Here is a 25,693-nt window from a genome sequence, read left to right on the forward strand (position 1 = left end):
GGAACTATCCGTAAACAAATTACATGACATTTAGCGGCTAACGCGACTTTGACATTACGCACCACAGCCTCGCTGGTCATCCCTCTTCGCAGAGTGGAAGGGCACTGAAGTCGCCTGTCGGCACCTGAGCGGAACGGCACAAAGGAGCGCTGTGAACGGACCGAAGAGCCAGAAGACGCGCGTACCTAGACGTTCCTCTTGAGTCAACCGAGATGGTCTTCCACGATCTTGGCTGACGCAACCTGCGATAGGATGTCTGAGGAGTTCTGGTGTGGGTTGGTAGAGTGTTTACTGCGTATACGACACCTGCGGATGGTTCGTGGAGTCGCTTCTCCCAGGTCGTCGTGGTTTATGCCGTTGTGCTGCGTCTGAATTGGTGAAGGCCCGAAGGAACGCAGGCTGTTTCCACAGAGGCCGGAATGTTGTGGCAGCCGTTGTGTGGGCAGTCGCGACCCGACCTTGTTTAGGCCGGAACAACATGTCCGCGGGTCGTCTGATAGCTCCGACTCGACAGTTCTCCACTTTTCTGGGCTCAGACATTCATTTCGCACTATATAGAGACACGAGCTGTTTCATTTCCAGGTGATGCTGTGACGTCTTTTTACGGCGCGGCTGTCCATGCCGCGTCAGGCGAGGTTGTGGCGGCCAACGTACCACCATATCCCATCGTGCATCGCGGCAGCGCATGGTGATTCAGACCCACTCAGGGGGATTCGTCAAGCACAATGAATGTTAATCGACGTACCAAATGCGTCAAACTGTCGGTTTCGCCTTCCGTCTGCTCCGGGGCGGATACAGTGTCTATGGTTTCCTGAGCACGGTGATGTCAACGTGATAGAGAGTTGGTAGAAGACCTCACTGAGCGGTTGTGGTAGGCTGGTTGCGGTGGCCTCTGGAAAGCAGGGCATGGTTGAGGAGTTGCGAGAGTTGTGTACCCCGTGATGAGTCGCAGTTGTGGATGGAATAAGGATTCGGCGCTGATTATAACCGCGGTATCACCGCAGTGATATCACCGCGGTATCACCGCAGGCGGTATTACCAACTAATCTTGCTGAAACATTACCGACACTATACACGATTCAGGGACAACTTGAAATAGCTACTACTTATAAGTATCTAGGAGTACACATATCTAACAACCTATCCTGGGAAACACATGTTAATTATATTGTCAGCAATGCTAACCGAACACTGGGGTATCTGCGACGTAATTTTTTTATGGCTCCATCTAACTTAAAACTAGTTCTTTACCAGACACTAATCCGCCCTAAACTCGAGTATGCCTGTTCAGTGTGGGACCCTGCGCATGACTACCTAATCCGTACAAAACCGCAGCGCACTCTTTATCCTATCCAATTATGCTCGCAAGGCCAGTATATCTTCAATGAAACGAACGCTAAACCTGCCTCCTCTTTCCCTTCGTAGAAAGCTGTCACGGCTTAACCTGTTCCATAAAATCCACCACTTCAATCCACAGCTAAAAAATGAACTTCTTTCCAGTCCAGAATACATACCGTCGCGTGTAGATCACCCTTTCAAAGTGAACATCCCTCATTGTCGTACTAATTCGCATTTCCATTCCTTCATACCTACAACATCCGACGATCGGAACCGCCTGCCAAGTGCGATAGCTACAGTTACCGATGCGCGCGCATTTCGCTCAGCAATTGAACGACATTTATCTGTACTATAGTAGTGTCCCATCATGTGTTTATTCCCTTGTGTATTTGTATAGCTCATCTTCTTTTGGCATTGAAAAGTTGTTTTGCTATTTTGCACTAGTGGAATTCTGTGTGTTCACCTAGCTTATGGCACTCTGGCCCTTACTTTACAGTATTATTTTTTATATGCCATGTATTATATGCATATATTTACATACATTTTCAGTGAGTTGTTCTTGTTTTTGTATTTATGGCTTCGCATTTTTTCCGCTGTAAACTTCCCTTTTATGTAGTTATTTTTCCCACTATTTGTACAAACCCCACTCCCTTCTGTAACGCCCCATGGACATTGAAGGTACCGAAATAAATAAATAAATAAATAAATGTCTTGGTATACGTCGTGGCTACGTCACCACGGCTGCGGTGTAATTTCCAGTTGCGGGCTGGCAAAAAAAAACTGCGCGTGCCAACTTGCTGTGTGCACCTTTTTCTCCTCGCCACAGGGTCTCATGCATCGTTCGCGATGGACGACGAATCGGAGCCCTCGGCGCCCCCGCTCGAGCTCATGGATAAAGTGGACGGCTACGAACAGGCCTCCTTCGACGCCGGTCAGTGCGCCCCCCTTGGCGAGATCCTTTTTCGAGCTTCAGGAATATTGCGACTGGCGTCGCTGTTGCAAGTCATTTTTCGCAGTGAAAAGAGGCTGTGAAAGCATCTGCATGACGGCGCTTTTGCCGGTGGTTTGTACGGCCGGGCGTGCATTATAGTGCCAAAAACTGCATCATATTGAGACTTATTTTTGTAGAAAATGTTGGTTGATTAACTATTCTTTTAGTGGCTTTATAAGGTTCTTAAAGGAGTACTGACACCAATTTTTGGCGTTAATATTATTGCACAGTTCGCTTCCTTTACTCAACAGAATACCCTGGCTGAAATATGAGCGGCTTGCGACGCGAAGAACATACTTCAATTGGATCTCATTTATCGCGCCGATGGAGCAGCGCGCGGAGCGGCACTCAGCAAATGGACTTCAGCGTGACATCATCCCGTGATAGCCAAAAGAAGTGACGTGACAGCGCTCGTCAAAAACTCGTGACGTCACTTCACGCGCGTGGCCCCGTGAGCGGCGAGCGGGCGCCGGCGCATTCACAAACGTGTGCACGTAGCCAGAGCTACAGGCATAACCGCTGCCCCTGCAGAAAGGCACTGTTGGCAAAAATAAAGTTCCGCACACGGGAAAGGAAGCGATAATAGCCCGGAATAGCAATAGAAGTCGCCATCAGGACTTTGATTGAAAGCGGTCATCGAATTTCCGTCGCAATGATAGGCCTAGCACCTTCAGGCAGCTCAGCCGTTCAGCTCCGGCGGCGGCGCGGTCGAAACAACGCCCCCACCGGCCTCCGCAGTGTTTTGACGTCCGCACAAAGCGGTGAGGTCATGCCGGGATTCTGTCATATGCGCCTTTCGGGATGAAAGCACGGGAATTTGGAACAAACGATTTTCAGGCCTTTCAATGTCATTAAATATCGCGCGCTGAAGTATTTTAAAGTGCTGTTTCGGGTTCGCCAGACCATAAGCATCGATAAAAGCAATAAAAGTGGAACATAAAATTTTCGTGTCAGTACTCCTTTAAAAAACTGTAGGTAATTAATAACGGAACCTGGCCCACGTAAAAGTGTCACTCATACTCTGGCTTTGGCCAAAGGTATGCTTAGCCAACGTTGGCCAGCCAGCTGGTGTCGCGTATACCGTGAGATGCTCGGTAGCAAGTTATAACTGTTCTGTGCAAACATCTCCTCCTATCGGCTCGTTTTGTGTGCAAATTCGGTAGGTGCTGTTTTCTAGAGTATTCATTCGTAAGTTCTCCCAACACGAATTTGAAGCCATGGTCAAGTGACTGCTAAAAACCAATGTCAATTAGGCGATATATATAAATGTAGATAAATCGATAAATGTTGCAATAAAAAAACTTTTGTACGACATATCGGGTGGAATCCGGCTTCCGGCAAAGGCAGGCCCCAGCCAAAGTGCTGAATAAAAGCCGTTCCTATGTTGCCTTTCCTTTACACGTTAAATCGTCAGTTACGAACAAGTTCAGTTCGATACCTATGCTGAGGAGGAGGATAACTTAATAAAATGGATTGTTGGGCGAGTTGGTTCATGGCTTCAAGAAAATTAAAAAGAGCGCAAAGGACGAGGACAAAGAAACACAGTAGACGCGCGTCCCGTCTACTGTGTTTCTTTGTCCTCGTCCTTTGCGCTCTTTTTAATTTTCTTGAAGCTGAGGAGGAGACAGATAAAGCTCGGGAAATGAGTAAACAAGGGACAAAACTTTGCTGAGGGTGCAGTCATCCGGTTCGAACTGGGTCAAGCGATGCATAAGCGAAGCTCACGCACTAAATGCAACCTCTTCTAACAGCTGCCTCTGAACAGCTCCTGCCAAAAGAACACCGTATAAGGCGTGCCAAGGATGACCGCAGTTTCCCTGACGAAGACAAGTCCCTTGTCGAAACGTTGGCTCCGGGCTGAAGCGCTTCTTTCTCTTCGGGGAGGAGGGAAATATTGCCTCCGGAGGGTGCAAAGGCCAGCCTGCGTCTTCCGGGGGGAAAATCGTGTGCGTTTGGAACGATCGTAGCATCGGCGCTGCTCCCAGCATCGGTAAGGTTACGTGACGTGTACGCTCCGTGCGCCAAGCACCAGAGCACGTGCAGCGCGAAAAACGAAGGTTCTCTTTCAAACCTCGACGCTTGCACGTTTAAGTGGCTGCTATTACGCAGCGGAGGTCACGTGAGCTCTACAACACGAAAACGAGAACGGAAGAAAGGGCTTCGGGACCACGACGTGTAAGTGACGCGGCGGGTTACACGAATTTACCGTATTACACTTTCCCCTTGCATGTATAGAGAGCCCCGCCTAATTGCTTCCGGTGCGGTGAGACATCCCCCCCGAAAAAGCCTCTTTGTGTTCGCGCCCACTATCGGTATCGCGTCGCGGCGGGAAACAATGCGCACAATAGCCCCCGGAGCGGCCCCTTGTCTTCGATGCACGGCCGTCATCACGCACGTTCGCCGCGTGCTTATGTACGACGCGGCCACGCGACGGTCGCACGCGGCTGCCTTCGAGACCTCGCCGAGGAGGGAAATAAATGCGAGGGGGCAAGAACGAAGAAACACGGCGAGGAAAGAACGAAAATGCGTTCGCTCTTGTCGCGATCGACTGGGAGAAGCTCCCATCTGCAGCCGCAATAAGTGCCGAGAAATGGCTCTGACGAGCATTTTCTTCGAGCCGGTCGAATTCGGCAGGCGCGAGCCGCCCAAACTCGTGGTGACCGCCGAGCCATGCGTCTTCGGCTTCGGTAAGCTTGTCATTTTCGCCGACGCTGCCGTCAACGCACGCCCGCACTAACTCTTCTGCTGCGTAGTTAAAAGAAATGTTGGAGGAATGAGAGACCATGCCTAATACGTGCACCAGTAAACTATGCGGCCTCGAGACGTCCTAAAGGGACACTGAAGGGAGTTGTGAAGTGAACATTGTCTAATTACCTGAGCATATTAGAATCCAGAACGTGTTGATCATGTTCCGAGATATTTTTACGCCAATTTACGCGCATTTTCTTAAACGAGAAAGTCGCGTTCGAAAGTGCCGCTTCCCTCGCACCATCTATCCTCCCTGCCGATTGGGTATGACTTCGGCCGTGACGAAACGCGGCAACGCCGAATGGCTAAATTTAGCAGATTGCCAGCATGTTCAACCTGCACAGCCTGTGTGTGAACAAGCAACAAGGGGATGTTAACAATGACATGTGTGAAAATCAAACTTTCGAGGGCTGCTATATCATGTGGACCCGTGTGGCGAGCAGCTTCGCGCGTTAATCTCCCACGATTTGAACTGGAATTCAGGTATGAGCGCATAGGCTCTCGTGCGGTAACGTGCTAGAAGTGTTTGCTTTTTTTTTTTTTGTTAACCGGACGCAAGATATTTAATAGACTTGATTTACCGTCTATAGTTACTAATGCGTGCGTCCGTAGGTGTATTCATATCGTTCAGTCATACCACTTCTAAACGCCGTTCCAGAAACGGGACTTCCCAAGAGCATCGTATTTCGCTGTCAGATGACTGCGTGCGGCTGTTGCTGCAATTCTTAGCCAAAACCTGATTTTCCCACAATTCGCACCTTGCACAGTCGCGGCAGGCTTAATTGGCAGGCGCCACGCCGATTAGTGCAGCTGGCCAGCGCGACCAATAGAATGGCTAAATTTGTGATGAGCGCGTCGGAGTTTGGAAAACCGACGAGGTGAACAAGCAGGCGCACGGCTGCAAGGTCACTTTTACTGTGCTGATTTCCATCATCAAGCTCGTGCACGAAGGATGCTGCGTGCAGTCGTGAAGGCGAGAAAAAGTTACGCTGCACTCAGGCCGCGCATGCGAGGGTGGATTTACAAAAAGCAGAGCTGGCGCCCCCTCTCCCTTCGTCGGAGACCTGGCTGTTAATGTACCTCGCATTTGTTTCCGAACTTGCCGCTGAAAGTTCTACATGACTGGCAGGCCCGGATCGTTGCTTCCGCAGGCTTTCACATCTCTCCCGAAGCGGACCGCGTTAGCACTCGCTAGAACCCGCAGACAAGACCGAAGCCAACGCCCGCGCTACGCGCCGGGAATGCGATGATAGCTCAGAAGGATAGACGCATAACGCGAGGGACCGAGGTTCGATTCCGATACACGTTTTTATTTCTCGTCTCGATTGACCGCACATGTACTTGATCCCCGCCTCCGCTAACCCCGACCCCTCGGGCCTTCGGGCCGGCCCAGTGGTGGGCTTGCCGGTTTCACTCCCGGGGCCTCCCTAACCGCATTCCTTTTTTTTTTTTTTTTGGTGCGACGGACGGACAAAGCTCGGCCTAAACAGCTCTGCCGTTAGCGCAGCGAGGGCGTTTGGCCGCCCTCTGCCTCGCGTACAGCGCCCAACTGACCGTGACACGGCGCGTGCTGTCTGCAGTGGACGTCCCACCTCCGTACGCGCCTTCGACACCGAAAGAAGAGGACACTCCTAAGCGAGCGCCGCTACCATGGTACGGACGAGTCCCTCCCTGTCGTAGATATACAACCCGAACGAATTGTTGTGTGCGTCTACAGCCAGCTAAAATCACATCCTGCCGATGTTCTTGACCTAAAACTGCAGCGTCCACCGAATTTGACAGTTTTGATAGGTCCTTGTACCGCTAGTATACCCCGTGCCTGACACATTATACGTAGCGTATCATGCGTAGCGTAATACACGCGCGCGCGCACACGCACACACACACACACACGCACGCACGCATGTATTTTTCGTAGTTGATGAAGGACCGATTCGCCAAGTTTCTGCGCTGGATAAATTCGTAATGGTGTCTCTTACCTCCGCTAGGTTAAAAGAAGCTAAAGAAGCAACCGGCAAGGCGTGCATGAGGAGTCTTCACGTCATATTGTCATACGCATACTTCTGAGCAGGGGTTCAGCAAGAGCCACACGTACTGGCTTTTCGCCCACAATATTAGTTGACATCATGGCGCGTAGGCGTAGCGAAGCTCGGGGAACAGGGGCGTACTGGATGATCGTCCTTCGCCCTCTATAAGCCTCGACTGCGCATGCGCGCGCATGCCCGCAGCACTCCGCAGGTGACGGAGCAAGAGGCCCGGCAAGCCTTAACCAAGCACGTGGCCAAGCACTGCTGCTACGGCAAGGCGTGCGCGCGAGACATGGCCATCACCAAGATCGACCACACGTCCGCCTTCCACGTGAGCTGCATGCAGCGCACTCTCTATGCATGCTCTCCTTATCTTCTCTCTGGTGCACGCGTACATAGCTCCACCGATGCGTTTCGCTTGCAGTACACCTTGGAAACGTTCACCGAAAAGCGGCAGACTGCCTGGTGCTTCGAACCGTACACAGGTTAGTGCCCGCGTCCTCAGCTTTGCGAGGCGAGCAGGCAGCATGCGCCGCAACGTATCCGCCATGCAGGGGGTCCCGTGGACGGCCCTTCGTCCGGCCCGGCCCCGGGCCCTTGGGAGGTGTCGGTGCCCCCGCCGACGCCCTTCCAGTGCCAGACGAGCTCGGTGGAAGTGCCCCACACGGCCTCGGTCAAGACTTGCCACACCTGCGGCGGCGTCGGACGGAAGCGCTGCGCAACCTGCAACGGCAACGGATACGTGAGCGCCTTGCCCCCCCTGATTACCGCTTGTGCCGCTCTGGCGTGTAGCGTTCTGGGTGATCACGAGGCGCCTCTGTCGAAGGCTCTCTAATTTCCATTCTCAGTGATGCTCTTCATTGCCTGACCCTTGCCGACGCATTCGCTTGGGGTGGCCACTACGCAAATTTCTAAATGCGCGTGCACGCACGCACGCATGTGCATGAAGATAGAGAAAACACTTCTTTCTTTTCGTCCTGTTCTTTCCCTTTTTCTTCCCATCTCTCTGGCGCTCACAGGAGCAGTGCAATTACTGTCAAGGCGACGGCCAGAAACGAAGTCTGTCGGGCGACAACGATCGCTGCTTCCAGTGTCACGGCATGGGCCGAATGCGGTGAGTAGCTGCCTTGCCCTTCGCTCTAGTCAAAGGTCTCGTGGTACCCACCCATGAACAGAGGAGGAGATCTGCGCATATAGCCGCCTAAAAGGGAGCCTTAGCTTTGAGCTGTGCAGGCGTACATATAATGAGCTATGTCGAAACCGTTATCTCATTCCTGACACAGCTGGAGAGATGAGGCTACAGGGTGGATACCACGCACGCATGACTGAGGTACCGTGCGGCATCTTCAATGGTGAATACGTCCCTTGTTCATTCTCGCATTCGCTGAATCTCCCAGCTTAACATCGAGGCTAAAATAACGAGGCGCTTAAACAGATCGGTGCTGCGCAGTCTTAATGAGAGCGCCTTTGTCTGCCGCCGCAGTTATATTTTGGAACCACGCGCAAGCATGACTCCCCGCCGCATACACCTTCGCGTGGGAAGCCACAGAGTACAGTGCGACGCTCGCGACTCCCAAAGCAACTATTCTTGCGCCCCCACCATGCGCTTCCTCTGCGAGATATCTCGGTAACCTTGGTGCATGATCTCCCGAGCTTGTTTGTAAGCCGCGTGTCATGATTTAGCGCCTGTATACCGTCTATACTCCTTGGTTCAGCATGCATCTGCGCGTCGTCATCAGCGCATATTTATTTGTCCCCGAACCCGATGTCGCAGTTGCTGGAAGTGCAACGGGGACGGCGTGGCCCCCTGCCGTGCCTGTTCGGGGACCGGGCAGATCAAGTGCTACATCAAGCTCACGGTCGTTTGGTAAGCGGCGCTGAACGCGCGCTTTTTCCCCCTCTTCCGTGGTTTCGAATCCCGAGGTTCCTCGCTCGTTGCTCCTCGATAGGGAAATTTGTGATGCCTTGCATTGCCGTGGAAGCACAGTTTTCGCTGAAGCCCGCAGGTCGGTAGCTGCTCCAGCTCCACAGCTATATCCATAGGAGGAGGAGGAGGGATGGGGGTTAAACAAACTGCGAAATTTTTTGTGCGAAGTTTGTCATGGGGGTTAAGGTTTAAAGGCATTTAGGAATGCGCGTTAGGAAGGGTGAAACTATAGCGTGATGTCGACGGCCGTTTCTCACACACCGGCCATCAAAATAAAGATTTATGACTTTATTTTTTTTTAATAATATTTCTGGAGAAACATTTACTACAAGAAAGATGTTCAGCTTCCTCGAAACCGTACCACTTCCAGGTGCTTCGCGCTTGGGAAATTTTCTTTTCTCGTCAAGATATAAGCCTGCGACATACGTACATAAAAAGGAAACATGTTAAATTGTACACCTTGGCAAAAGAACTAAGAAGTCCCACCAGCACCTCTTGCAGGGCTTCGGTAACCGTTCTGTACAGCTTGCAGGTCTTCGCGTGTAGCACGTATAGCGAAGAGGCTGTCGGCTCGCTCCCCCTCAACAAGGGCCACGTACACATTGCAGGTCGACCAAAACGGACGACCACGTCGTGGAACACTCCTTCGTCCCGGACGACCAGATAAAGTTTGTCTCGGGACAGCTGGTCTTCGAGGAGCAGAACTCCAGGGTGAGCACGCCTTTGGTTCGTCTCGATATCTGTCCATCGACAGACCGCAATCGGCATTTTGGCATCGGCACATCTCGCGTGCTGGGTTGTATGCAGGTGAGCTCCCTGTTGAGCTCGATATCCCCAGTGCACTTTCTCCTCCTCTTTTTCATTTAATCTCTCTCTCTCTCTCTCTCTCTCTCTCTCTCTCTCTCTCTCTCTCTCTCTCTCTCTCTCTCTCTCTCTCTCTCTCTCTCTCTCTCTCTCTCTCTCTCTCTCTCTCATGTGTGACGTCACGCGCGCATCGCTGTATGTGGTCCGAAACGCCAATTCGGTCCATCAACGTGGAGAAGAATATATGCGTGAGGTGTAGGTTCCTTGGGTTAGGCCGGGTGCAGCCAACAACCACGCGCAGTCGGGCACAAAAGTTTACGCACTACGGTCGCAGCGATGAACTGACTGCCCGATGCACTGCAGGCGACAGCTCACGCGCGCGTCAGATGATTAGCCGCCGCATGGTGGGGAAGAAATTCATTTGGGTGCCTACAACCGCACTCCGTGACTGCAAAACCTTTTTGTTGCTATTGCAAGCACTGAAAGACTCTGCTATTACCGTGCGACCTACTTCACCACGACATCGCATCCCAGCGGTGCGGGGGCGCTGGTGTCGCTAGCGGCGTCCCGACATATATCGACTGCTCCTAAACTGCAGGCCTTCCATGAATGGCGTCAGCACCTTTCCTTGCACGTACGAATGGGTCGTGTGGTTAACGATTTACCGCTGCCACGAACGCCGTCGGACTTCGTTTGAAGTGTACCGTTTCCTCGCATTTAATTAAAACGCCTGTGCCCAAACGCTATCGCATTGTAACGTGCGGCCCTGGTTTTCCTTTCTCGACAGATCTGGCCGATCAACCACTTTCCCGACATGACTGTCAACATGGCGTCCGTGCAACTGGTGCAGAAGCACGCGTCTGCCTTCAAGTCGGAGAAGATCCTCATGCAGGTACGACGCGCGCGTGCAGCTTACGCCGCGTTGGGTTTCGTTTCACGCCGTTTCAAACCGCTGTAGGCCTCGGCGCGGGGCGAAGGAAATGGCGGCCCGTGTAGTCCCCTGAGCATTGGCGGAAGCTGAACATTCATCGGGGCACTCAAGTCTGCTTACGTGCTTTGATTGCGAAAGCAGTGCGGCTGCTTTCCCGAGCGTTACTTATTATCAATTGGCTACTGCTGCTATATCGTGCTCGCCTCTGTCTCTTCGCGTCCGTTTTTTCGGCGACAGGCAGACTGGTGCCCCTTTATGCCAAAGCTTCCCCAGAACCAGAGTTCTCCGCGGTCACCTCTTCTGTCCCGTTCAGCTGTCACGACATGTGACGTCACTGCCACGCGCACTATTTCAAGTCTTGCTACGGCGCTCGCAACGCGCTGCGGTAGCTGCGGTAGTGGTGTTACGCAGCCAGCTTCACTCAGGAATTGAAGCGTGCTTTTCACTCTTCACTGCGGCGGCCATTTTCTGTGTAGGGCAACAACAACAAAATGCTTTCGCCTCAATGTTATTGCCGCATGAGGAGAGAGACGTCCCGGATTCTTGAGGTAATGCGATCATGCAGCTATGGGCGGAAATCTTTGAAAAGTTGTCGGGTAATTTTCTTGAAGCAACCAAAAAAGAAACCACTGGTAATGTTGTCACGTTGACAGCGTCCACTTGGCGTTGGAAGACATCTAGATTGGGGTTCAGCATTCGCCTATACCCTTAAATGTCCGGCTTTATATTAGGGCTCGGGCTGTCGTCGCCTCGTGTATTCGCAGTATCCTGTAGTCACGGTACTAAAACAGAGGGAAACTCGTTTTCCAACGCCTCGCGCTAGAACGTTTTATCTCCGTGGGAAAAACGCGTACTAAAAGAACCCACCGGGACACTCGTTTTCCAACGCCTCGCGTTAGAACCGCATGGAGCGTTTTCTGCTCGTGGAAACGCGCCACAGGTATTCTAGTCCACTGTACCACAGGCGCGCTGACTCTTCCGCCGAACCATCCGCACGCTTCCGCCGCGAAGTGGTGTGGGGAGCTCGCTCGAGCGACCGCTTCTAAGCGCTCTCTAAAATGCCGATCAAGGCACACGCGAAGTTACTTGTGCGGTAAAAGAGCTTATAATGTGAATCAAAACGGTACTATAAAACATCATCCGCGACAGCTAGTGAAAGCGCCCATGCAATACCTGTCGGGGTGGTAAGCCTAACAAAACTGTGGTTGATTCCTCTGTCATAGGAATCAGTAAAACACGAAAGTGAAATGTGCAGCGAAATCTGCAGCTGAGAGTGATTTGCCGGTCGGCGGCTAGCTGTCTTGTGGGTGTGCTTGGCGAGTGATGTCTTGCTGGCGGGTCGCTTCGACAAAGGTGTACTGGCGTCATTTCCGTGACGGATATGACGTAAGTGAAATTTTGGGGTATCGCGGCATAAAGCACTTTCTTATTAAAAATATAAATCCCGAAAACGAACAACCCTAAATACAACGTAGTCTTTAGTACTAAAGGTTGCTTCTCCGCAACAAGACCCTGTGTGCAGGGGTGCACCCTTCACAGGCCGCTTGCTTCGTTGTATTGCCGTCACTTCCGTAACGGATATGACGTCAGAAAAATCATCGTGTATCCGGGAATAAAACACTTTCGTGTTAAAATCTCTGGCGGAGCCAGCTGGCTGTCTCGAGCGCTCCGAAACTACCGCCATGAGGCGCGCGCCTCCCCAATGGCGCAAGTCGTCAGGGTCCTCCTACTGCCGCGCGCGGCGCGTGCCATTTTCTGAGCGAAGCAGAAGCTGCCGCGCGCGGGCGTGAAAAAACCTCACTCGCAACGCCGACGCGCACAAATGGCGTGCAAAAACGCGCCATTCAGTTCACGCTTTAAGCCAAGCTGTACACCTCTAGCGCCCAACGGTTTCGTCTCCGTGAGCAAAAACGCCAAGGCAGGGATTTATACACACCCTTCCAACACCCCCCAGAAAAAATTCTACGCACCCCCCCCCCCAAAAAAAAAAAAAAAATAAAGAGCTTCTACAACTATGGGCACCCTGCCCAGGGTGCCAGTAGTTGTAGAACACACCCCCCAACCATCCCCAAACCACCCCCACCATTCCCCTGGAGGATTTCCACCCCAAAAAAAAAATCTAAATTCTGGATAAACCCCTGCTACAAGGCGCCAAGAATACACTTATACACCGCATGCTTCGTCCCTGCCCAGGTTTCACGTTAGCGGAGATAGCCCAGGATTTTGTAACTGGGCTCGCCTGGTTAAACAGTAAACACAGCGACGAGCACGCCTCTGGTGGAAGAAGAAGAACGAGGGCGCTCGGTTCCGGACTGGCGTACTTATGCGCTTCCGAGCTCATTCCAGCTTGGATATACGCAAATACTATGTTTCCCTTTCACGTAATAGTGTTCCTACCTCATAGCTATCTGTGGGTGTACTTTGGCGACGTTATGTTTTCATAGCGCCACAGAAGTTGTGGGTGTCTGACGGAACACGACCGCGGAAAAAAGCCGTGTTCCTTCGAAGCGGAACGAATTTTATATTTCTCCTTTAGTAAAGGGGAAATGAAATCCGTTCCGCTCCGAGTGGTGGCCGAAGCCGAGGAGTGAGGCAGAACGGCCTCATCTGTGTCACCTTGAGCAGAAAGCGGTAATTTCCGCACATCCCCAGCCCTGTTGGCATCGTCTCGGCTGTGCACGTGGCACGTGCGCGAGGGCGGCGTGAGGGCGCGGCCTTGCCTTTCCCCGCTGGCCTGTGCGGGCAATCGAGCGTAGCCAGTCGTGACACGCTCGCTATAGCTCGCGGCAAATGCTCGCGTCGGGGCGGCTTCGCTCCGGGGTCGGGCCTAGTGCCGGACTGAGTGCCCTATTTTCTGAGACAGAACCCGCCAAGTTTTCTTAAAAAACTAATTTACATCCGTGAGTACTTTGAAACATGCCTCCTCATAAACGCGATTGATCACGCGGGTTCGTACGAAAGGAAGGTCTATACAACGTCGGGTACGCCGCAGTTACCACTTAACGGAAGTCGAACACATATTTCTGGTCACGCGCTGTGTGGGCGGAGGCACTTCTGTATGTTTTCTTCGGGGGGGGGTGCAGTGAGGAAGTGCTGAGATTTGGACTTCAGTGTTACTCCTGAGAACTTCCTAGTGTTTTTTAATGTTACACATTGGGAATAAACCCCCCCCCCCCCCCTCCGTCTTCAACAATTTCTAGCAATCATGATTGTGTGGCTGGAAGTGACACAACCTGGTGGTGTGGTTAGTGACGGCGTCGCTTTTGGAGTGACGTGATGCGTACGCAGCTAATCGATGTAGCCGAAGGGAGACACAAAAGAGCAGGGCAGTCTCCCGAACAGGCAGCGGTAGTAAGGTATATATTGTCAGGAAGCCAAGGATGACGCAGTTGGCTTGAAGGAAAAACAAGTTTATTGGGGCGAACTTGTGCCCCCCCTAACAATTCAAAGAATACACAGGCGGCGAAGCAGCAGTCAACAAAGTGACGAACGCAGGCGAGTGTGGGCGAATCGAATACCGCGGCATCTGCTCTGCGGGCATTTACTCTCGGCGCTAGTGTTTCTCGAACTGTCGAATTACATCCGGAGCACTGTAGATCAAAGAAGATTATTCTAGACTGGTGACGTTAGTTCGAAACACCAACACGTGCGTCATAAAAAATAAAGAATAGCCCACACGCGCTTTACTTGGCCCACTGATAACACAGATAACACAGCCCGGCGCAGCCGGCAGGTAAAAACAAAACATAAATAAACCCAATGCATGGATCGCGACAATATAGTCGATGCTGTTACCATGTCGCGCTTACAAAGCTATTCTCAGGATGATCCGATAACGAGAAATCAGTTCAAAGGAGTACTGACACGAAATTTCAAAGCTGGGATAAGTATGTAAAGGACTTCCTTTGTATATGGAGATATCGCCCAACAGTTTTCAACAGTGACCGTTCAGTATACCATGATTTAAATCCACTTTAATCTTTATAAGCACGAGAAAACTCAGAACGGATACCCTTTCGCAATCAGCACGACCCCATCTACCCCTCCTGACCCCAAACTGCCGACGTGAGGTCTCCCGTGACGTGGCCGACTCGTTGGTTGCGGTTGGCGCGCGCTGTTCCGCTGTGTGTACACGTCACGGTTTTGGGACTGACGGCAGGCTGCCCGGCTCGTGGACATGGCGGAGAACATGGCCCATGGAGGAAAGAATACTTTCCTCCATGACATGGCTCGTCTGGGCGCGCAAGCGCGCGCGCGTCCACACCGGCAGTGGCGCGACGAGAACGGTGACGTCACGAGCGCCCCCCTGTCATGGCGGCCGCCTCGGTGTTCCTTTAGTCGAAACCGAAACTGACACAAATAAACGAGGCTGTACGTAATTATTTACGCTGCTATGGGTGCCTACGAGCTCACTAATCATAGAATGGCACATAGACGGTCGACAGCGGCGTAAATAATTGTTCACACGAAAAAAAAAAACACTCGAAAATTTTGTGTCAGCACTCCTTAAAGCAAATGCACGGAGATCTGCCAAATATATATATGTATATGTGTGTGTGTGTGTCCAGTTACTCGTACCTTGAACTTCAAATCCCGCTGCATCTCATGCGTTATCTCGTGGAGGCATTCCGGACTTCACTCTCCTTGGCTCTTTCGCTCTTGACCTGTGTCCGTGACCGTCGCTTCTCTTCTATAACACCTCCTCTTCTCCCCACACAACTCTATCATCTTGTATGCTGCATGCCGCAGGAACTTTGCGACAAACGTAGAGGACCGAAAGGAGAGGGCAAACGGACGAGGTGCCTGTCACCGAATAAATAGTACTGGTAATTAGTTTTCTCTCACAAGCTACGCATCAAGCTTGCGCTGCTTCCATCATGGTCATCAGCCATCGCGGAATTCCCCCCTGAAGCAAAGTAATCGGAAGCTCATGCAGAGAACGCCTCCACTGCCTGCCAGGCTCAGTGTTTTTAAAGTTCGCTTCCGCTGGCTGCTCTGCGTCCCTACCTCCCCAGGCAGCTGCCATCCCTCTCCTGGTTTGCCGCCATCCTCCCTACTACGCGAGATGAGGAAGTCGAAGGTAGTCTAAGCTTTAAGGCTCTCAAGAGGCTGGGCAACTCGTTTCGTGTCTAATTCCTCTCAAGTCAGTCCCTGCATTGCTGCGCGGCAGCTGCAGGCAGAGCGCAACAACGCTTGCCCAATGGCGGGGAACGGCTAGTTTGTGCTCGCGATCATCATCTTCCTCCAGCGACGAGTGAAGAGTGTCGGCTGGAGAGCCGCGCTTTGTTCGGGGGTGCCTTCGTCGCACGCCGCAGGGCTCTCCCTCTCCCCTATCCCCGCGACGTGGCAGCCTGCCACGGTAAACAGCCGCCCCTGGCAGCGCGCGACGTGCCGCGAGTGATGGGACGCTTTAACCAGCAGTGACCGGGCTGTACGTTTATTGACCAACTCGTCTCCACTGTGTAGACAGGATCCTCCTCGTGTTTACCGTTCCATTTTCGTTTTCCACGCATCGCTGACAGATACCAGCCAGTGACCTGTTTTTCTCTCCCTTCAGGTGCGCTTTGTTTGGTCTGCGCCGGGGCTGCCGCAGTGTTCGCTCCCGAATTATTCCTCAATGCATAATGCGAGCATGTGTGGTAAAGCCCAAACAACGTGTATCGTGAATCGCCGGCTCTGCAAGTTCGGCGGAGCTCGTTTTTTCTGGCATGCAGGTTCGTTCTCCCGCCGGCGACATACGCCACTGTGCGAGCTCCCCTCGAAAAACAGCGCAGCCTCGGGAAAACTAGCTGGCAGCCCCGCTCCATTCATGCTCCAATGTGTCCGCCCTACCAGCGCCTCCTCCAGCGTCTGTCACGTGACCCTCCCTCCGGTTCCACCCTGTCCCTTAATTGCAAACGCCGTGATGACTGCGGTCAGCCAGAAATGCGGAACTAAATGCTTATATAAAGAAAATGCACGAATGAATGAGAAATGACGAACACACGCACCTTTAGTGCCTTCCGAGGCAACCGGAATGTACAATTACTTTCCACATCGATGATATAACTTCAATTGAAACCGTTCAACAGAGAGCTGGCCCAGCCGGACGCTCATTTATGCAGCGGTCTTTGCTCTCTCTCTCTCTCTCTCTCTCTCTCTCTCTCTCTCTCTCTCTCTCTCTCTCTCTCTCTCTCTCTCTCTCTCTCTCTCTCTATCTCTATCTATCTATCTATCTATCTCTCTCTCTCTCTCTCTCTCTCTCTCTCTCTCTCTCTCTCTCTCTCTCCCCCCCCCCCCCCTACCCAGTTAATGAGCCCACTTCCTGAGCTGCGGACGGAACGAAAAAGTTCACACAGCGTACACGTGGAGCGTACCACTTGCCTAGTGTGTGTGTAATCGTATTCGTTCCATCTGTGTTCAGCTTAGCACTGGCAATGTTTGGGAAAAGAAAAAGAACGAAAACGTGAATTAGCCCCCTTCCGAGCCTCAGTTTTTGAACTGGTTTACACGGCGTTATTTTCCTTTTTCTTCGGTAACTCGAATTACAGAGGCAAGGTTCAGCAAACTTAAACGATATTGGTTCGCATATGCTCGGTTACAGCTATTTTCAGTAACACTTTGCCTGCCTAATTGCCTGGTCGTACAGCGCTGCGAAATAGTGTTTGGGAGTGTTCTTTTACTGGCCAGCGGGCCAACGATCCCAGGACTGCAACGCAGGGCTGGGACACGTCATGCACCATCTTGGGGCAAACATTCACGCGACGAGTCAACGCTGCAGCGTTGACTCGTCGCGTGAACTCCTCCTCCTCCGTGCGACGAGCCAGTCCGGTCAACTGCAATGACTCCGTTGTTGTTGTGTTTGTTCTTGCGCAGAGACAACGGGTGCGCGTGATCCCGGTGTCGACGGTCTACTACGAGTGGCGCTCGCACGTGGGCACCTTCAGCGTTTTCGGCCACGAGAAGAAAGCGTACGCGCCGGATTACCCGCAGACCTGCTGCTGCGGATGCACCATCCTCTGAACGGCGCCCAGCGGACGACGTCACTAGCGACGGGGGCGCCACCGGGGCGGCGGCGGCGGCGGCGGACCCGCGTATGACGCACCCACGTGGGGCGGAATTCTGAATTGTGTCCGTTTCGAAAATGTTCATTTAGCGTCCGTTTCAGCCGTGACGTAGTTGCGTTTGCGAGGCCTCTGACCAATCAATTTGGTGCGTCACATCCAGTCGTCTGCTTTCAGCCAATCAGAGCTCGCTCGAAATGGACACCGTGAAACGGACATGAAATGGACAAAACTGAGAATTCCGCCCCAGAAGCGTTGTGCGCGAAGCTATCGGTGCAATCGCTTTGGCACCCCCTCTTACGCTTTTTTTTTTTTTTTTTTGGCGGAAACGGATATGTGACCTCAGCTGTCTGTTCATCAAAATGGCCCGCCCTCATACGATTTTTGTTCTTGCGTCGCGCTGTAGTCAGTGTTGCTTGACGAGCTTTGCAGGTCTGACGATGCTTGGCTTGTCTGTACGGTGCACGACACACGAAGAGTTCCGCGCCTTGAGGTCTTGAGGATGTGTGTACCTCTATTTGGGCGGTAGCTGTCGGTCATAAGTTCTGCCTGCTGGTTTTTATCACCAGCCGCTTCACAAAGCCCTTCGAATCTGAGCGCGGCTTCCCGGAGATCGCTGCCGAAAGGCTTGTGCGTAGTTTACGCTTGGGGTTGCCTAGCCGCGGTTCACGGAGGTCAGTCGACCGCTGTGCAAGTTGGCTGCGCCGTGTACAGTGGGATGTCCGCATAATAATCAATACGACCAGTACGGTGCGGCCATATTTGCCCTAAACAGCAATCACGCTTTCAGCTGCACAAGGTTGATGCAGCTGTAATGCAGTTCTTGCGCGATGTAAACGAATTGCTGTCAAGGTCTTGGCCTTGAGTAGGCAAGCCACGATAGTGGAGTGTCCGGTGTGATATGGTTTTTGCTGCATGTCAGAGAAGCTACATCGTTTTTCTCTCGTGTTTTCGTTTCCATGTATAAAAAAATATGCGTTTTATTGTGCTATGTCTGACCATTGCAGTGAACACCACGCATACATTTAACCTTGTCGAAGGTCTTTGTCAACGTGTTCGTATGCCGTGACTAAGACCACCGGATGCCTCCTTATTTGTATGTATATAGCCTCTCGCGAGCGCTGCGAGACACGGCAAACATATGGTTGTGGATATTCGGTATAAGGCTTACAACGATATCGCGCCTTTTCCGACCAAGCCACCGCTTCTTCCGGGAGGCGATTCAGTTCTCGCATGTATGACGCCTGTCACTTCATCGCCATTCTTGCCTGAAGCATTCTCTAGGTTGACGTGGCCGGAAGCCACACGCCTGAAACATTTCCGTTCGTTTTCGCGCGCACTACGAAAGGGCAAAAAAAAAAAAAAAAACGCACGCGCAGTTTGGGGTGGCAGAAGCAGCCGCCGGGTGGCGTCAGTCATGCGTGCGGCGTAGTGCAGCGCGGTCACCAGCAGACCTCTTGACCGTGGTCGTCGTCATCGTGGCCTCTCCACGCATCCCTCGGCTCGCGCCGGTGCCCCGCGAAGTCGCGTCGCCGGCACCTTGAATCAATGAAGCGCGAAATGTTCCCTGCGGGCGGACGGCCGCATCTGGAGGAACGTCCTTCCAGTGAACCCAAGAATACGCCGAAAAAGACCTTCGCGCTTTTCTTTTTTTTTTCTCGCAGACGTACATATTCCGTTTCGTACGTGGCCCCAGCCACCCTTGCGCCACGGTAACAGCAGTGCGAGTTGTCGAAAACGTCTTTCAAGCGCGGCTTAGCAGCGCACGCCAGCGGTGCGGTTCTTCTTTTTTCGACCGTCTCGTGATCTTGCCGATCTTGCCACGTTCGTGAGCAGCGCAGCGCCTGTTTGCGTGTGCTTTCTTTTATGCCACACGCTCGTTGGTCGTGCCGCGGGGGTTATGGATGTGCGGGACGTGCCAGGAACCGCGCGGAGGGGATGGCACGCGAGCGCATACGCGGGGAGGTCGCGCGGCGTCTATTTCGGCACGCGAGGGCGCAGTCGCGGAAGATGAAGCAGTCAGCGCGTCACGGCACACACCCGCCGTTCAAACTCGCCTTCCACACACGCTTTCCCGTGCCCCTGAACAACACACATTTTTGTTTGCCGTTGAATTTTCTTCCATCGCTGCGGTGCGGGGCGCGGATTTGTATCGAATTCAGGCGGCAGCAGGACCGGGGTCGTACGTTGTGAAGAGGCGTCAACCCGACACGTCATGGTTGGGGTTCAAGTCCCGAGAGAGCGTGAGGATTTATAATAATCGAAAACAATTTGGTTGCTCGCTTGGTTAGAATTTGGGAGCGTGCGGAGTTGCAAAGATTTCTCATGGTGCCACGGCTGCGTAGGCCCGCTGCCCTTTCGTCCGCGAGACATCTAGCCCTCATCGGTTCGAGGTTGGCGATGTGAGCGCGTTCGTATATTTACGCTCCGAAACCACAGCTGGGATATGAGGCGGCCTTCGTGGTGAGCTACACACCACACACGCGGACTTTCCTCTCTCTCTCTCTCCGTCAAAAGTGACCTAAAATCACGGCTTTCATAGGCCAACGACAGCAGTTGAAGACGTGCGATGATGAAAACAAATTGTGCAGGGCCCTGCCTTCCCTCCTAACCTCGCTATAAGGCGGGAAACATCATTTGGTATGGTGCATCACGGTCACCAGACTGACGCAGAGGCTTCATGCTGGTCATTCCCTGCTTGGGCAGGGCGTTCATTGGCAGCGGTTGGAACTGCCCCTATGTCATGGTCGGGCGCTGGACAAGTTGTGAATGGTGCAGCGATGGCAAGCGGTTGAGTACGCCACCCTGTCTGGCGAACCACACCTAGAAGCGGATACGTGACAAAGCTTACGCAGCCTTCAGTGGGCTCGCCGCGCGTTCCTTACTTACCAAGCAAAGTAACGTGTTGGCAATGTGGTCTGCCGCCAGGCCTTGAAAGCTGCACCGTTTGAGTGAACACGTGCAGGTATTGTAGCGCTGTCTGCTTGAATGTTGCATTACACAATATCAAAACCATTTGGTCTTGCAGACAGATTCCGATGTTGCGAATTTTGGGTTGCTGAGTAGCCTCTTATTTATGGCGATTGATGTTTCGCAGCCGAAAGTTGTTTCCAGGATGAGCTTACTGTACAGAAACGTAGTACCTTCTCATACGGTAAAATAAGTTCGACGTTGAGCGTTCTTCTTTCATTCTGTGTGCACTTTCCCGCGCGCGCGCGCGCAAAAACAAAAAGGAAATACTCGTTTGTTCCGGAAGATGTGCGATGTAACGGTGTGCCAGTCTACGCTGGATAAGTGTTGTGCTATGAACCATGCCTGTTCATTTGTGATGCTGCAGTGGATTCCACATGTGCACGTTACGGTAGCAGGGAAATGTCTGCATGTCAGAGTTGTCACTAGAAGGAACTTCACAGTGCTTGTTGGTTTAGGCAGCACATTTCAGATACCCTCACCAACGACTTGTTGTCAGTGCGTCACTACTGTATGTCTGTACGTGTGTGGAAATTCATTTCCAAGGCAACTGTAAGTGTGCTGCTTAGAAGGCCTGTTTGCTGCCATCGCAGAACGCAATGAAAAAACAACGCACATTATGAGGCAAACATGTTGAGCTAGCCACAACTGAGGTGCATGATGCTTTTTTTTCAACACCATATGTGTATACTGTCGCAAACACTTATTCACGCTTCCTTCAGTTGCACTGACATCCTGGTTCCCACTGGCGGTACCCGCAAACACAAAGTTTTGAAAGAAATGTTGCACTATCAGGCTTCACTTTGCATTGCTGAACTGCAAACGCAGAGCAAAAGCAGTTTGTTCCGCGAAACAGCTTTGTTGGAATTGAAACTGAACTGCGAAAACAATGACTCAACGGACCAAATACTCGTGCTGCCATCTTTGATCGGTGTGCGTCAGTGTCATGTAAAGACGTGGCCATCTTCAAGTTTCCCCCAAAACCTGCTGCTCGCAGAGCATTATGCTGGATTGAGGTCCAATCAGCCAATGCATACTCGAACGCACTTCTCTTGCATATGAAATATACATTTGCGTTCGCAATCAACGCGCAGGGCATTTAGGCCAGGTCGGAAAAATTGCACAGCAATTTGAATGCATTGCTTATGCTGTCGCGTGCGTGGGGAAGGAAAGAATGACCTCGATTTTGGCATATACCACAGTGTTCCAGTAATGCAATCTTCGCCCGTCAGTGATACATGAACACAAAGCAACCGGTGTCACCTCGACAGACCGAACAATAAATCTGTAGAAGGGCTGAGCTTGCACAGCATAAATCCAGAAAAAAGAGAATACAGGAAGTGCAAAAGGTATTGTATGCCATGGATCAAACTGCTTGCAAATTTGGTGACTCGCTGGTAAAACAAAATGCATTTGATGGCCAGCTGTTTTCAGGCCTGCATTTTGAATTGCTCACGCGCCTGCTTCGCCCAATAAAATAAGGAACTACCAGGAATAATATATTCTATGTCTGATCCGCAAAAGGATTGTGTACTTACGGAGGACACAGTGACATGGATCGCCAGTTCCCGAAACAGAATGTACTTTGCTATGCAGCCCGATCACAGGAAATGTTGGCACAAATGCCAATTTTACGATCAGCAAGAGGACAACTCGGAATTACGTAAAGTTTTCGAAAAGTTTACAATGCATTCTTAGAGCACACGAGCACAAGACAAAAAATTGCTAACTGCTGGTATAGAGGAGCCGGGCGTCATGGTATTGGCATAAAGTGGCGGCCCGATTAGGCAGCAGTCGCATAATTAAGACATTTCTTTCTTTGTAACATTCCGCATATGTGATCAGGTTATAGTTACGACTTCATAAGAATCTAAATTGTTGCGTTGCAAGAAGACCACTAGTGCATCAAGTGAGTCGTGTCCCTGTGGACGGTAATGCGACAGTGGGGTATCCCCGCGTCTAGAGGTCCGAATTTGCGTTTACGTTTCAGAATGGTAGAAAACCTGGCAACGAGAAAAAAAAATTCTTCTCACCATTTATTCGCTCCCGTTGGGTGAAAAATTGTGGGCAGGGCCACGTTTTGTGGGTTGTGCCGATGCGCGCGCATCGATCGACGCACGCGATCGTAGTGCATTTGGTGGTGCCAAGATTGGTGGGATGCGCGTCGGGCCACGGATATACCGGTGGAAAGGACTTTCCCCCCATTTTTAGCTCAAGTACCGAGAGACGTGAGCTTTACTTCACGGCAAAAGGAATGGCTTTGTGGCACAGTCAATGCATTCAAATGCTTCGCGTTCTAGCTGTTCAGGCTACAGTAGCTTAATAATGCTCATGGACAATTATGGACGCGTCGGAAAAAAATGCTTGAACCGTATTTGACGGTGCAGTGAACATAGTACGAATCTTTAATGAGCCATAAAGTAGGAGTGGCTCCCTAGTCCGGGTATCCAAGTGACGACCGGGCGACCGATGTCCTAGATGCCTGAAGTTGCTGGACGTCCAAGTGGTCGCTGGTATTCAGGTTCTCCCACAACCCAAGGAGGGTAAGGGGGAGGGAAAAAGTTGGAGGTCGGGGTTATGTGCACACACTAATAAAATGTGGGCAAAAAGTGCATTGGGCGGGAAATTGAGTGGGAAACATGTGGTGTAAGCGAATTGGGTGGACGCTAATATTCGTTTGGATGCGACCAAGAGTCTTCTGATTTGGACAGCTTGGAGTGAGGTTGAGGGAAACAGCAAGTTGAAGAAAATAATATACATTATGCATGTGTGTTTCAAGTTTTCACCGCAATAAGACGAGGCCATCGTCAATGCTAGGTGCACTCATATCTAGGATCATCAAGTTGCATCTGGTACAGTGAGGCAAGGATGTCTTGCTTACAGTGAGGCAAGGATGTCTTGCTACTTTATCAATGAATAGATAAACTTGCAGTTCAATGCAAAAATTACTGGTGCAACTCCATTGGCCGTGGTAAACATGAATTGAGAGCGCACTCTTCCCACAAGTGCAAAGCGTGAAGCGTGGAAATACCCGCGATGGTACGTCTCGCCGTGACCTCATCAAGGTTCATACTCGCATATAAGGCAGCATACTCGCTTTACGCAGGTTAGTAACGAAATCGCAACCATAGAGCGGGGATACTCACGCCCTTTTTTCAGGGGCACTGATAAAGCAGCGCTTGAAGGCCTCTGCTCTAGCAATAACAATTTCGGGAAGGTGTCACAGATGCCTTGCCTGTTTAGCCAGGAATAAGGTGCCCGTCAGCTACATGTGTGCACCTCTGCTGCTAAGAGAACTGCGCCTGACTTCGTGGAGAAGTGAATCGGCGCACCATTGCGGACGTTTGTTCATTCGGTCCTCTCTATTCGCCATCAACTGTACCAGTGAACTTATCTGTGTACATGCCCGCGTTAAGTTAACCTTCCCTTGTTCTGCTTCCCCTTTTAACATTGAAGGAAAACTCTCCGTTCTGGTCTGTGCACGTGCTTTTTGTTTGTCGTTTCACACGCTGTTGGAAAATGTCAGTAAATTTTATTTAAATCTTAAAATGTTTCCCTGCCTAAGGTGTAAATTTGTCTTCGTACAGAAGTGTGCACCAGCAAGGAGATTGAAGTGTGGTCTCCTGATTTTTTTGGAAACACATGGCTCGTAGATGTGAAAGGACAGTTGCCTAACTATCACAGAATACAACACTAACAGGTCAAAACAGGAGCCGTGGTGCGGGATTTTCAGAATTTCCCCGGAAGAATTTGAAGCGGGGACGAGACACGGCCCCTCAGCTCTATTTGTTTCCCAAAGGCTTTCTGGAGTACTCTAATGGTGTCTTATTATGACACTACGTCCAAACATGCACTGCACAGAAACGTAAAACTCAAATCATGCGCATAACAAAATCTCACGTTAAAGGGACAGACAACCGATTTTTGTCGAGTATATGTTCTCTAGCCCATATCAAAGCCAGCGTTTTATATAGTGGAGTAACCACAAGCAGTTTACAAACAAATTGGCCGAAATCATTCTAATTTGGCACTACGCTTTCGTATACGAAACGTCACCTTTCAGATTTCAGAAAGTGCGAGCTGCAGTCTTCTCGGTCACGGCTCCTTTCTGCTGCGTCTCAGGAAGTGTTCGCGTGATCAGCGAACGTACGGCGACGTGCGCTACTCTGCTGCTACCTCGCAGTGCGCCGCCGCCGCCGGCCAGCATATTGCAAATCGTGTTTGAACCTCCTCCGCACATGTCACGTGGTTCGGATTAGCCCTTCACAAGGAAGCAGCGAGCATGTTGCATATCGTATTGGAACCTCCCGCGCAAACGTCACGTGGTTTGAATTAGCGGGGAATGGAACAGCTTCTGGAAAAAGTGTCAGTGGGAGGGCATTCCTTGGTGGCGAAACATGAAACGTGCGAGGAGAAGGCAGTGAGAGATGACGCCGTAGCCGCATGTGTCGTACTCCACTTCGCCCTTCGCTAGACGCTCCTCTTCGTTTTCTTTCTTTCGTCGCTGCTGCGTTCGCTCACTCGGTTACGTGGACACAAACAGACGCCGCTCCCGCAAAGCCCAGGAAACGGCTGCCAAAGGGCTGTCCGCTAAAACGACCGAAATCCGCCGTCGCCATTTCCACTCAAATTCACTTCGCCAAGTAGCTGCGAAACCCTCCCGGTAGAAGAGAAACTTCCCCAGTTGGAACGCAGGCTTGAGGCCATATTTCTTTGTCTTCTAGGAATGCCTTCCGAGCGACATTTACCGGTGTCTTGCACGCCTAAGTATGCGCTGTCACCGATTGCTGGTTTATGCGTGCACGGTTTGGGGGCAGAAAAAGGGGCGTGCACGAACAACTACACTTCATGCCGCTACCGATGAAATGCCGGTTGTGCTGGTATTTAGATGTCGAAATTTACATGGGTCAATGC

General features: G+C 51.6%; 1 protein-coding gene across 4 annotated transcripts in view; it reads left to right on the forward strand.

Annotated features, from left to right (window-relative positions):
- The window catches only part of LOC144152020 (protein SSUH2 homolog), a 56,543-nt gene extending 32,211 nt beyond the window's left edge, over positions 1 to 24,332 (forward strand). For 3 of the 4 annotated variants that reach the window (XM_077683206.1, XM_077683207.1, XM_077683208.1), the window contains 10 exons: positions 2,165 to 2,269; positions 6,658 to 6,730; positions 7,306 to 7,435; positions 7,529 to 7,589; positions 7,659 to 7,846; positions 8,124 to 8,218; positions 8,879 to 8,971; positions 9,640 to 9,742; positions 10,623 to 10,727; positions 17,622 to 24,332. In XM_077683206.1, coding sequence (XP_077539332.1) covers positions 2,165 to 2,269; positions 6,658 to 6,730; positions 7,306 to 7,435; positions 7,529 to 7,589; positions 7,659 to 7,846; positions 8,124 to 8,218; positions 8,879 to 8,971; positions 9,640 to 9,742; positions 10,623 to 10,727; positions 17,622 to 17,768 — 1,100 coding nt within the window. In that variant the 3' untranslated portion in view covers positions 17,769 to 24,332. Of the gene's footprint in view, positions 1 to 2,164; positions 2,270 to 4,265; positions 5,017 to 6,657; positions 6,731 to 7,305; positions 7,436 to 7,528; positions 7,590 to 7,658; positions 7,847 to 8,123; positions 8,219 to 8,878; positions 8,972 to 9,639; positions 9,743 to 10,622; positions 10,728 to 17,621 lie in introns of those variants that run through there. The other variant, XM_077683204.1, reaches the window with a different exon arrangement.
- The last annotated feature ends 1,361 nt before the right edge of the window (positions 24,333 to 25,693 follow it).

This window comes from Haemaphysalis longicornis, unplaced genomic scaffold, assembly GCF_048455015.1.
Source record: "Haemaphysalis longicornis isolate Haplotype H1 unplaced genomic scaffold, Haemaphysalis longicornis Haplotype H1 scaffold_9, whole genome shotgun sequence".
In the NCBI taxonomy this organism is placed as follows: domain Eukaryota; kingdom Metazoa; phylum Arthropoda; class Arachnida; order Ixodida; family Ixodidae; genus Haemaphysalis; species Haemaphysalis longicornis.